A 13,587-nucleotide genomic window follows, 5' to 3' on the forward strand; every position below is an offset into this window, starting at 1 on the left:
GAGATTGTTACTGTGTAGAAGTGTGTGTGTGTGTGTATGTGTATTTGTGTGTGTATAGGAAGTTGGTTGGAAGGGGTTTAAGGCAGGCGTGGTAAGGCACACTGTGAAGTTAACAGTCCAAATGAAAGTATGGTTAATGAATGGAGGGTAAGGTTTGGATTACTTTTTTTTCCCTTTTTCTTTTTTGGGTGGTTTGGGGAGGGTGGGGCAGTTAAAGGGCAGGGGCGTGGATTCAGTGATGACTGACACCTGTCACTCGCCAATGGGGCTGGAGTGTCACAGGTTGGATGAGGCGGGACAGCTTCCCTCGGAGACCAGGTCATCGGGGACGGAGAAGAAGTCCAGACCCATGCCCTCCTCGGACAGCTGCCCGTACTCGTTGTTGTAGAACGTCTGACCCGAGAGCTGAGAGAGGAACGGCGGCCGTGAACCATGAACCGACGCACCAATCAGGCGCTCTGTACTCCTGCCAATCTGAGGACTGGGGAGGGAAGAGGGGAGGGGTTAACGGGGTGGGTGTGAAGCAGGGCAGACCTGACCTCAGGGTGTCACACGTAATATCATTACTCATTGTGGCAGAACAGAACACTATCTCAATCCAGATTAGAATAATCTAATACACAATAAATCAGATTAGGATCATCCAAAGCATCCTGCCATCACTATTGTATTTGTATACCATTATAAATGATTTGATACTCTACCATAAATAATGTAATATTTTTTGACATCCAAAATATAAAGACATGCGAAACCCTGGGGCAACTTTGCTGTGGGGAAGTGGGGTGTTTTGGAGGGTAGAACCTGCAGTCTTACTTCCTGGAGATGCCTCCTCTGTGTTTGTGTTCGATCCTCTCAAACTCCTCCGACGCCAGGACCATCCCACTGTCTGTCTGGCTGCTGTCCTTTAACAGAGGAAGAGGCACAAGAGGACCGTCAAGGATGGGGTTGTCATAGTTACGGCCCCTGCATGGGTTGCTGTTTTAAACAGTGGCCCAGACATAATGAGTTTAATTGTTCCCTTTAATTGAACTCTCCACCTCAGTGCTTTGGATATTCTCCCTTTTTATATTAAAGTTAAAGTTTAGGTATTTGGCAAATGTTTTATTCCAAAATGACCATTTCCACCATTATATTCAACAAAATATGATCTTAACTTTAAAAGACTTTGCTTTGGATTTGATAGTCTTATTTCAGTAATCAATAGCTGATTTCAGACACGTCCTCCGCAGTATATGCAGAGCTTTGTCAAACGGAGGTCCGACCCTTCGGGTGATTCAGATATGATGCTAACATGCTGACATTATGCGGTCATATGTGTGAACGATACCGACGCACATGAACAGAATCTCTACGTGGTTGAACAGGTTGAATGTGGTTGAAACATGCACATGAACAAAATCTCTGCATTCTCATTTACTTAATATCCTTCGGAAATACTAGGTGGGGAGTAGTGTAAGAGCCGGCGAAGTTCGGAATTCCAAATAGCTGGTTATGTTCAGATATACGGCCGCAGAACATGCAGACTTACACCTAGGTCTGACAGCAGCTTTAAAATACATATTGGTTACATGTTGACAGATGAGATTGATGAAGAAGCTGGGTCATGTCATCAGGGGGTCTGATGAACAGCCCTATGCATAACGATACGATACGATACGATACGATACAACTTTATTTGCCAGTTTGTGCTGAAATTCTTTTTGCATCCCTGGGCAGCTCATTTAAGGATAGGAGGACAGAAACAATACATACATGTAAGACATATAGTAGCATCAATAGACAGGCATGTAGACATACATGTAGGACGTAAAGCATCAACAGACAAACATGAAACTTATCCACCCAATAACCCAATAACTCTAGAGTGGACACTACAGTGGTTGCTATTATGGAGCAGGTGCTTACATGATGGGCCTTGTGGGAGGTCATCTCCAGAGGAACCTCCTCGAAGGTCTTGACCCGCGAGTGGCAGATGTTGGAAGGTCCCACTAGCACACAGCCACCAAATGGGACACAGTTGTAATACCTGGAAAGACATTCTAGTGTAAGATTACCCATTGAATAAAGACTAGAAAAAGGTGTGTGACCAGTGTTGAGGCCAGGTGCTAGACAAAGGTAAACTGGAATAAATATAAAAGAAAAACACAAAGAGAAAAAAGGACTTTAAGAGGGAGAGGAAGAAAAGAGGTTTTTATGACCTCTGTCATAAGGGTGTTTGTCTGATGAAGACCTAAGTGTTGTAAATGAAATAACTTTGTGATCAAATAAATAATGTGCAGATATTGGATCTTTTATCCAGATTTCCCATGGCAAGTTAACTTAATACCACCACCGCAATCTTCGCAAAGACAGTAAATTTCCCATGGTGTCCCCCTAACGTGTAGAGACAAAACGCCATAACATCACTGTGATGTGTTTCTCTGTTCCCTAGAAACGATGGAGGGGAGCGGGAAGTTGAAGGAGGATGTTGGCTCATGGCGCACGTCGTCAGGAAGCAGGTATCCTACCCCTATCCTATCCTATGTCTGTGTGGACGGGATGCACCTTGTATTGTGTCGCAGACTCTCCCTTTACCACGCTCTACCTAGGATTCTACTGCCATGAGAGACTCTGCAGGAGATGATGTCAAGCACCCTGTGTGTGTGTGTGTGTGTGTGTGTGTGTGTGTGTGTGTGTGTGTGTGTGTGTGTGTGTGTGTGTGTGTGTGTCTGCGTGTGTGTGTGTGTGTGTGTGTGCGTGTGTGTGTGTGTGTGCATGCACACATGTGTGTGACTCCTACGCATTTCCCACCACTTGTAAAAATAGCAGAGGGCTGCAAAGGTCTAGCTTATGTAAGACAGGCTACCTGCTAATGTGGGCTGTGGGTGTGGATGCGTGACCAAAAGATTGTTTTGAAACCCTGTTTAAAGTTTAAGGTTTAAGCATGCCATTATTTACTGTAAGGCCGCCATTATTTACTGTAAGGCCTGTGTGTGTTTGTGTGTGTGAGAGATAGAGTGTGAGTGTATGAGCATGTTATTTTCCTACTGTAAGGTTTCTCTCGCTGTGTGTGTGTGTGTGTGTGTGTGTGTGTGTGTTGTTGTTTGTGTGTTTGTGTGTGAGAGAGAGAGAAAGAGAGAGAGTGTGAGTGTACAGTATGAGCATGTTATTTTTCTACTGTAAGGTTTCTGTGTGTTTGTGTGTGTGTGTGTGTGTATGTGTGTGTGTGTGTGTGTGTGTGTGTGTGTGTGTGTGTGTGTGTGTGTGACAGCATGCCATTTTTCTACTGTAAGGTTTGCCCAAGTATTTGGCTTGTAAAATGGGACTGAGCAATCAATCAGGATTTTTTTCCCCTGCAGTAATGGAAAATATCAGTCAGTTGGTTCTTCCAGGCATATATTTTTCAGTCTCTGATGACTGTTATTTCCAACTATTGTTCTATCTATTACACACCCAGTTTCACAGAACCATACAAATCCCTTCTGATTGATGATGTGCTTGCGACAAATTTGGCTCGAACTGACTTGAAATCTGTCATGTCACAAGTCTAATGGCTTGTTCAGCCACTTTCTCAGCAGCTCCAGGCCAGAGGAATACATTCTTATGAATATTAACCTTTGGGTTTTAGACTGATCTGCACATACTTGGCTGCTGCAACAGTATAACTACGTGAAATTAGTGAAATTCTAATAGCAAATGAGTTAGATATATACAATATATGACATTTAGAGCCCGAGGGTTTGCTTGTATGTCCTCAAAAGAAGTCATGGTTATATACATGGCTCCTATTTAGGAGTTTGGGGAGAAAATCGGTTCTTACAAAATCCAAAATGGTAGCCAGGTTTCCAGACTCACTACTTAGTTTCAGTCAGAGCCTTAAGAAGAGAGAGTTGTGACACTCTTTGATGTTGCCGCTACGTGATCAACAGTTCCAAAAAATCTGTGCTGAATGGATGTATCGCAGGAGGGTGGGATGTATTTCTGATGCTGGAGGGCGTGATCTAGTAACTTATTGGCTACTGACCAAGTGATTGGCAGTTTTCAGTTCCAAAAAGTTGCCATCGTTGCCCATATAAGGAGATCTGGGTACTTGCGATTTTGAATAATCGCACCGTTTAAAGGAACCATATGTAAGATTGTGGCCAAAACTGGTACTGCAATGACTTTCAAATTACTGTAGAGCGGTGTATGCCCTCCCCCTCCCCCCTGACTCGAGGTTGCCAACCCGGATGCCGAAACACTACTGACTTTGTGATTAGTAGATAGGTGGAGGGTGGCGCATCAGGCCAAAACACAACATGGCATGACAAAACACAACATCAACATCAGTTGAGGGCTGCAACTTCACTTTTTAAATGACAATATCCTAACCGGACTACTGTTGTCAGCGATATATTTGAAATGAACATGATTTCTTAATTAATGTCTAGTGCAGGGTTCCCACTCTAAGTCAAATGTAAAATTCCATGACTTTTCCCTGACATTCCCTGACAAAAAACCTGAATTTCCATGACTTACTATAAGGAATGGCACAATATACCAACCAATGATTTCAGAGCAGCCGCATAGCGTTCAAGAATCTTTTACTTTTTTAGAGCGGGAGATGAATAAATGGGCATTGAATAAACAAAGTTGGGCATGCAGTAAAGCTAATAACCAGAAATGCACACCAATTATGCGTAGAAATACTTTTGGCAAGTACATGTTAAACTGCTACAACAAAATTCCCTGATATTCTATGACTTTGCCCCAAAAAATATAAAATTCCCTGACTATCCATGTCTGGAATAGACCTTCCAAAATTCCATGATATTCCAGAGATTCCATGACCCGTGGGAACCCTGCTAGTGACATATCAGGGCCATTTTATGATTAAGTGAAATACATTTCTTACATACGGTTCCTTTAAACTCTTGCTGTGACGAAGAAGTCTGAAATGCAGACGTTTTGCCCTACACACTATTGTCATCTGACTTTGAGTGGGTGTTGTGATCAGTACTTTAAGACGTCGAACTTTGATTTTTGCCACATGGGAACTAATTTGTAGTGCAACTTGCAATAAGTTAGCTTCGGTTAGCACCCGGATCTCCTTATATGGGCAAATATGGTAGCTTTGGGTCCTTTTTGAAGGCAAATTCCTGTAGGCAGTGAAAGGCTATTCCAGGACTACAAGAAAAGGAACGTTTGGTACAAACATGCATTTTAGACCAGTGAGCTGCTACATGATGTGCTTAGACAGATGATGCTCCAAGCTACTGACCAAAGCTATCTACACCATGACCTTGGCCAGACAGGTCAGTCACATTTGTCATGCAGATAAGCATCATGTCTCCAAAGCAGACCACATGCTAATGGGTTTACTGAGCTGTAGACTGCTGTGTGTGTGTGTGTGTGTGTGTGTTCGTGTTTGCCTGCGCGTGTGTGTGCGCCAGCGTTAGGTAAGGTGAAGAAGGCAGCCAGCTTGTGTCTGGTAGTGTGTGTGTTTGACAGTGTGTTTGTGTGTGTGTGTGTGTGTGTCTACCTGTTGGGGAGGGTGTTACAGGCCAGCCTCAGCTCCTCCTCTGACGGGGGTCTGGAAGACGCCTGTGAGAAGCCATCGTCCTCTGAGCTCTGGGACACGTTGAGCGGTATGTAGTCCTTCCCGTCCTACACACACACACACACACACACACACACTGGGATCGGTCCTCTTGGTTCCTCTGACCTCTGAATGCTTTTCTCCTCATGAGTGGAGGGCCAAATTAAAAAGTGAAGCTAAATTCAAAGTGAGCCTCCCTGTCTGAAATGATGATCCCTGGGATGAGTCTCGCTCTTATCAATTTTGAAGACAGTTTTGGGGCCAAAGCTGAGCAGAAGTGAGATATTTTCCAATTTGTATGCTAATAAAAGACGTTCCATGGTAGCTGGTGTGTGTGTGTGTGTGTGTGTGTGTGAATGGGGAACTGAAGTAAAACGATTTAAACCCACAGTTTGGTTTGATTAAACATAGATTTGAAAGCACCAGCAAACTACTTTCTGAGTTTAATCAACACAGCCCTCACAACCTCAATTCAAAATCTCACTCAGAACACATCTTACAACATCTCTCAAGTTAAAAAAACAAGTCTGGTTTGTACACTCTCTCATAGGTCACACACGGTTGGTAGAACTTACAGGGAGGCCGTTGTCCTGCAGAAGGTCCCCGAGGAACTCCACCAGCGCTGGGAACGTGGGCCTCTCCCTCGGCTCTCCCTGCCAGCAGGCCAGCATGATCCCGTATCTGCCACCAGGGGGTGATAGAGACACGTCAACTTTTAGTCAGGCACACATGGGTCTCTCTAGAAACATGAACCTGGGAACATCCACCTCTTGATCTCTATCTGTCTCTCTCCTACTCTCTCTCTCTCTCTCTCCCTCTCCCCTCTCTGTGTGTGTGTGTGTGTGTGTGTGTGTGTGTGTTTGTGTGTGTGTGTTTTCCACTTAATGGCCTTGATCTCCCAGCTGTGAAGTTGCTGTTAGTTTCCTTTTCCTGCATGTCAAAGAGATTTCCCTTTCCTGAGCTGGCGTGGCACTTCAGCATGCTTCATCAACACAAGAGCTCTACTACATCCACTGAGCTCCAACACACAACTCCTCTCCTTGGTCACTAGTGATGTTATACAGAGCAAAATACAGACAAATACAAACACAAAAACACACAACAAAGACAATTGCACCTCTAGGTAGGGCCAGATCCACACAGCCAAATCACTAAAAGCTCATCAGACATTAGTTAGGCTAGTGTCTTACTTGTAGCTATGTCACAATAAACAGAAAGTACACAATCCTAGTTTAGACATGCAGTATAACCTGCAGTATACACCTCCATGTAGCTATAGGCCTGGTATTGCGCTATGATTAGGTTACTGGTTACTGTTTTACTAATGTCCACAGCCTAATGTTTTTACTACTGTTTTCCTGCTACACTGTTTTTCATGCTATATTAGCACACATGATCAATGGCTTCTGCTACAATACTGAATGGCTGTAACCCTATTACCTCAACCTGTCCTTGCACTGACATAGTTTTTTATAGTTTTTTATATTACCTTGTCTACATTATACTTTACTCTCCTATTTGTCCATATTATTTATGCTGGTCTCTAGATGTTATTATTGCACTGTTGGACTAATGTTGGACTACTTTTTGCACCTTCACCATGACACTCACTCTCTTGAGCACCTTACCTTGCACACATAACTAAAGGACTACTGTTGGACTACTTTTTGCACCTTCACCATGACACTCACTCTCTTGAGCACCTCACCATGCACACAGAACTACAGGCCCTGTCACTACAAGTGTCTCGTGCTTGATCATTTCAAGCACACTGGATTTTTTACATCTAATTTATATAGTATATGTAGTATTTAGTTTTGTTAGTTTTTCTTATCTCCTACTTATATACTCTATTGTACAGTGGAGTTTGGTTATATGTTTTTACTTATATTTACCATTTCTGCTGTAAGTGCATGTTGTGTGTGATGTCTGTATGCTACTGAGACCCCCTGCATTTCCCCTTGGGAATCAATAAAGTATCTATCTATCTATCTATCTATCTATCTATCTATCTATCTATCTATCTATCTATCTATCTACTTAAAGTGTTGAAATTGAGGGTGCACTATAGTAATTTAGGTATGAAATGTACCCTTCTTCACCACCATAGATCCAGGCCTGGTGTCGGTGTGGGGTGATTTGTTAGTTAGACGGCTGCAGGACTTACATTTCGGGGGAGGCGTTGTCTGGGGCTCTCATCCTGGTACCGTCCTTCAAGCGTTTACAGAAGTCTTCATCTATCTGAACACCTGGGTACGGAGACGCACCTGAGGGGAGCAGGAGAGCCTTGGTCAGGGGAAAGGAAACATCCATCTCCGCACTTGTTGATAACTGTTGTCAATTGTTTGTAATAACTGAATATAGAATGTGTGTGTATTGTAATAACTGATACAGAAGACCTAATGGGTTGGTCTGGGTGATAGGGTATACTCATAAACTTTTATGACACCCAGTGAGCTCTCCAAGGATTAAGTGTCAAATAGCAATTTTATGTGGTCTAAAAAACATTCCCTTGTCTAGTCCTGTTAGACTTTTAATATCAAAGCTAGGACTTGCAGCAATGAACCATTCATTTAAATAGTTCATTGCTGCCCCATTTAAAAAAAAAAAAAAAGGACCCAGACGGCTGTGACTCACTTACCTAAAGAGAAGATCTCCCAGAGAAGCACTCCGAAGGACCAGACGTCACTTTGGCTGGTGTACACCTTGTCAAAGATGCTCTCGGGGGCCATCCACTTCAGAGGCAGTCTGGCCTACCCCAGCAGAGGGAAGGAGAGCAGCGCGGGACAGCAGAGGAGTGGACACGAGGGGAGGAAAGGACAGGAGAGACAATGAGAGGAGAGAAGAGAAGAGAGGAAAAGAGGAAAAGGAGAAGAGAAGAAAGCAGATTCATTATGACAGTGGCTTGCAGCTGCCAGGTCTGTGTGTTAAGCAGAGCTGAAGTTGGGGTTGGATACTATGCCACCCCCCTGGAAAAACATTTTACAAAAACCAAAACATCCCCATCGTAAGTCTACCATCTTTTTTGGACTGATGGTAATAAAGCATCTTCACTCATCATCCAAATCATGGAGATACTTAGTGGACCGTTGATTTGTTTTCCACACATCGGCCACTGTGTGTTGTGTGTGATGTAAGGCTCATACGCTGTATATTTGGGTTCATAGCTGAAGATTTTATTTACACCTGTCCCATGGGATGTACACATTGGAGCTCATACCTGCAGTACTCCTTGCCCTGGCTGACCTTGTGTTCTCACCAACATCACAGGAATATGAATCACCACTGCAAGTCTCCAGGCGTTTTTTAAAGAGAGATACTGTATGTCACAAATCACCCCCCACTTTATGACTCACGTTGCCCTTCCGCACGTAGTCTGGGTCCTTGTAGATATCTCGCGCCAGGCCGAAGTCACAAATCTTCACCACGTTGCTTTCGGACAGCAGGATATTCCGTGCGGCCAAATCTCGGTGGATGCACTAGAGGGGGGTGGGGGAGCAGAGTTGCATGGCGTCAGGGGATGGATGGTGTTGCGAAGGTTCCGTGACAACAGGGTGTGGATTTGGAATACTGATGAGTTAGTCTATGCTTCCCGTCAGCTATACAAACAACCCTCCCTTGACAGATTAGCCACTGGAGTTTGGGTGAAAAGGCCTTTTTACTTTTTTTGTGGAGGGGTGGGTGGGTGGGTGGGGGGGTGTTGTATCTCACTTTACCATAATGCATCAGGGAATGGAAGTCTAGGGTAGCAGGAGTCATTTCACAAAATGCCGTTTCAGAGATGTTCTACTTTATAAAGCTGTGATTCATAACCTGCTGCATCCACATTTCCTCAAAAAACACCCGCCTACCACACATTCATATCCCTCCGTCTGGCCGTCTGTTTGCCTTTCTGTTTGGAGTAAAGGCCCTTCTCCAGACAAAGTGAACTTGTACAAAATGTACCTTTCGAGAATCAAGAAACTCCATCCCTCGTGCCACTTGGAAGCTGTAGCAGATGAGGTCCTCAACCGTCAGTGGAGTTTTCCACAGGTCGTCCACTACAGGGAGACAGGATGACATGTAGTCTCTTTAGATTTGCTTCGTGGGAAAAACCGCACAGATCTGACAGATAAACCTGAACCTGATAGATGGACCTAAACCTGACAGATAAACCTGAATGACAGATAAACCTAAACCTGATTGATAAATCTGACAGATAAACTTAAACCTGGTTGATAAACATAAACCTGACAGATAAACCTGAACCTGACAGATGGACCTACATGTAAACCTGACAGATAAACCTGAACCTGACAGATGGACCTAAACCTAATTGAGAAATCTAAACCTGACAGATAAACCAAAGATTGTGTCACAGTGTTGGTGGGTCAGGGTCAGTGGCAGAGATATGAGATGGATTCTACTACTGGACGTTTCACAACACACAACTTTCCAGTCATTGACGATAGAATGCTGGTTGCAGGTTTGTCCTATCACATGACACACGACTGCAAATTACAATGACATTGTAGCATGTGACATTATACAACCTTCTTTAACAGATTACTTTTTTGACTCCCTGCAGGTGTGGGAGAAGTCGACTCACTTTTCTCCACAGACTCCTGTGGACTGCGGCGCCCCCCCCTCCCGCCGGACTGATGGTGGTGGTGGGGGGCCAGTCGCCCCCTCTGCTGCTGCTCCGCCTGTCCTGCCGCGATCATCCGCCTCACCTGACTCTGCGTTTTCGGCGATCGGTCCTGTCAAAACATCCCGGCCCCCCCAAAAAGAAAAAGCACCGAGATAAGCAATTAGCTGCAGCATGAGTCGCAATGCAAAGCAGATGCTGCATGAGCTTTGACATACTACACTGAGGGCGCCTGGAGTTATTCAAAATAGAAGAGCTTAGTGCAGCAGTAATTGTGTAAGTATCTGTAAATTCTTTGCTGACAAGTGGGAGATCGATGTCTTTTTTTTTTTTTTTTTTTAAAAGCTGTGCTCAGTGGATACATTAAGAGCAGATAATTTGGAGAGTTATTTTAAACAAACTTTAAATCACTATAACTTATAAACAAGAATGGCCTTTTCAATCAAAAAACGGAGAAAAACAAATTAGTGAAATTGCACTACAAACAGTAGTGCTTGCATAATTGAAATTAGAACAGCATCCCTGCGAGATGTACACCAACTAACAGCAATATACAGCTCCGCTGCCTTTTACGCTTATCTGCCTCAATTACCCTTTTGCCTTTTAAATCATTAATTAACACAGTACCCTACTGCTTCATCTAAAACCTATTCGCTTGGCTGTTTGTTTAACTTCATAGTCATGCAAATGTAAATCAGCTTGAATGGTAGTCTTTGCACTGACCCTATTTAAAATTCTTAACACTCTGCTCTGGCTATCTCTGAGTCATTCTCATACAGTTGCCAGTTCACTGTAACGTTACACAAACAGTGTCAGTTTGCAGCAAATGGGTTTGCTTTCACTAACGGACATTCAATTTCTTGGAAACAAAGTTTGCAGAATCCCCACTTGCATTTTGTATTGCTGCCACACTGGTACCCTGTAGACTTTTCATTAGCTGGTGTAATCAATCAGAGGGGTGGCTCATATAAAAAGGTCTCCTTGGCTCACCCCATTAAATAATTAGTGTGATCAATCATTAATAATGTGTGCGGCTCAAAACCTTGAGCAATTGTCAAGACTCTGTCACTGTGTGAGTGTGTGTGTGTGTGTGTGTGTGTGTGTGTGTGTGTGTGTGTGTGTGTGTGTGTTTATGTGAGTGAGTGTGTGAGCCACATAATTATGGGCTGCTCAAAACCTTTAGCGCTTGTCAAGACTTAGAATGTGTGTGTGTGTGTGTGTGTGTGTATGTGTGTGTGTGTGTGTGTATGTGTGTGGGGCATACTAATCATGCTGTGTTTGTTAGCTCCGTGCCTCCATCTGTGAACTTTATGAGCGAGCCACTCTGGACCCTCTGGTCTGTGGAATACACACCCGATACGGCAGGAAGAATTCTCTCTTGGCCCGCAGGAAGTTGGAAAGATTTCCATATTTACAGTACTCCACCACCACCATCAGGGGCCCTGGGCAAACAGGCAAACAACACAATTTCACAAACATTGATTACATTTCATTAAAATAATTACACCAGACTCAGCTCACTATGCCTTGATTTGCTTGGACGTTTTGAAGCTGATGATGAACAAATGTTTTCCCTCGCAAACGTGAAAGTGGAAATGGTAGTAGAACTAGGCCTATCTGTGTACACAATGTAGTAAAATACATTTTTAAAAAGCTGAACAGAAATTGGGACAGTGCCTGTAGAAAAGAAAAACAGGGAGAGCGGAAATCAGGAGAACTAAGGCGTTGCCTTGAAAACAGTCAGCAGATGATTAACCTCTTTTCAGAGTCCCTCATTTGTAATGAATGCATGATAATGTCCTTTGAGGGACTGTAGGAGTCCTAATGAATGCATGCTCTGAATAATGTCTCATCAATTCCATATGAACACGTGTTGTTGTGTACAAATAACATGCTTGTGGGATGTCAGGGCCGTAGGGGGGCACCGATGGGGTGTACACAGACGCTGGCTTACCGTTTGGTTTGGTGCAGGCGCCTAAGAGGTTGACGACGTTCAGGTGGTTTCCGATGTGAATGAGGATCTTCAGTTCTGACATAAGTGCTTTATGTTCGCTCGCTGTGGCTCCATCTTTATGAGACACACACACAGTCACGCGCACACACACACACACAAACACACACACAGACACACACAGATACACGGTCAGAGAGAAAGAGAGAGAGAGAAACACACAACAGACACACACAGAGACACAGTCAGAGAGAAACACACAACAGATAGATAGATAGATAGATACTTTATTAATCCCCAGGGGAAATTCAAGGTCACAGTAGCATACAGACAACACACACACACGTTCACTAACAGCAGAAAGTAATTAAAAGTGTATAATATAAAAACACAACTAAGCAATAAGGACAGTAGAAGATAAATATATACTAAATACTAAATATACTAAAATACAAATTATACTAAATAACACAATTCTAAAAAAACAGTATCCACATAGTGGGTGATTAATCAAACAAGATGCCCTTGCAAAGACTGAGGCAGGGACTGAGCCTGTGATTCTCTGTGCATAAGGTAAGGTGCTCTGTGTGAATGAGTGTCATGGTGATGGTGCAAATGAGTAAGTCAAACAGTGCAACAGTGCAAGAATAAAGTCTATATATCTATATATATAACTATATTAAGGAAGGTATAAGTGTGGTCACAGTTCGGCTGTGGCATGGAGGGAGGGGTTGTGCATATGTACAACCCCTCCCTCCATGCCACAGCCGAACTGTGACCACACTTACACACACACACACACACACACACACACATATACATACACACACACACACACACACACACACACACACACACACACACACACACAACAGACACACACACACACACATACACACACACAACAGTCACACACACACATATACACAGACAGACACACACAGTCAGAGACAGGCAGAGAGATTACATGGGCTCATTAGCAGTCTGTTCTGTTCTTATTTTTCTGACAGTTGGGACTGTCTGTTCTCCTTCTGTGATCTCTCTCGCATCCATCCCCCCCCCCCCCCCCCCCCCCTCTCACCTTTCAGCATCTTCACTGCCACAGTGTCCAGACTCCCCTTCTTCTCATTACTGAAGATGGTCGCCTCCATCACCTTACCGAACGCTCCGTGACCCAGTGATTTTCCTGCCCGAGGAAACACACACACACACATACACACACGCACACGCAGACGCACACGCACACACACACACACACACAAAAAAAAGAGTCCTGTCAGGTCGAGGACGAGATGTGTTCAAGAGGGTTTCTAATAAATAGCTGTGAATTTTGGCTTGGCTCTCTGGGGAATAATTACTGAGTGAGTGGCAACTTCATCTTGTGGGTGAACATTGCCTTGTTAAAGGAAACCTGAACAGACAGCCAATTAACCAAAAAAACACAATTTT

At 43.8% G+C, this 13,587-nt stretch overlaps 1 protein-coding gene across 4 annotated transcripts in view; it reads right to left on the reverse strand.

Annotated features, from left to right (window-relative positions):
• Positions 1–145: 145 nt before the first annotated feature.
• The window catches only part of flt4 (fms related receptor tyrosine kinase 4), a 58,072-nt gene continuing 44,630 nt past the window's right edge, over positions 146–13,587 (reverse strand). For all 4 annotated transcript variants that reach the window (XM_042074381.1, XM_042074385.1, XM_042074384.1 and 1 more), the window contains exons 18-30: positions 13,220–13,324; positions 12,142–12,255; positions 11,541–11,629; positions 10,149–10,299; positions 9,506–9,600; positions 8,917–9,039; positions 8,202–8,313; positions 7,728–7,827; positions 6,136–6,241; positions 5,504–5,628; positions 1,909–2,029; positions 817–905; positions 146–481 (exon numbers count right to left, since the gene is read on the reverse strand). In XM_042074381.1, the coding sequence (XP_041930315.1) occupies positions 277–481; positions 817–905; positions 1,909–2,029; positions 5,504–5,628; positions 6,136–6,241; positions 7,728–7,827; positions 8,202–8,313; positions 8,917–9,039; positions 9,506–9,600; positions 10,149–10,299; positions 11,541–11,629; positions 12,142–12,255; positions 13,220–13,324 (1,535 nt within the window). In that variant the 3' untranslated portion in view covers positions 146–276. The remainder of the gene's footprint in view (positions 482–816; positions 906–1,908; positions 2,030–5,503; positions 5,629–6,135; positions 6,242–7,727; positions 7,828–8,201; positions 8,314–8,916; positions 9,040–9,505; positions 9,601–10,148; positions 10,300–11,540; positions 11,630–12,141; positions 12,256–13,219; positions 13,325–13,587) is intronic.

The sequence above is a fragment of the Alosa sapidissima genome, chromosome 20 (genome assembly GCF_018492685.1).
Source record: "Alosa sapidissima isolate fAloSap1 chromosome 20, fAloSap1.pri, whole genome shotgun sequence".
NCBI lineage: Eukaryota > Metazoa > Chordata > Actinopteri > Clupeiformes > Clupeidae > Alosa > Alosa sapidissima.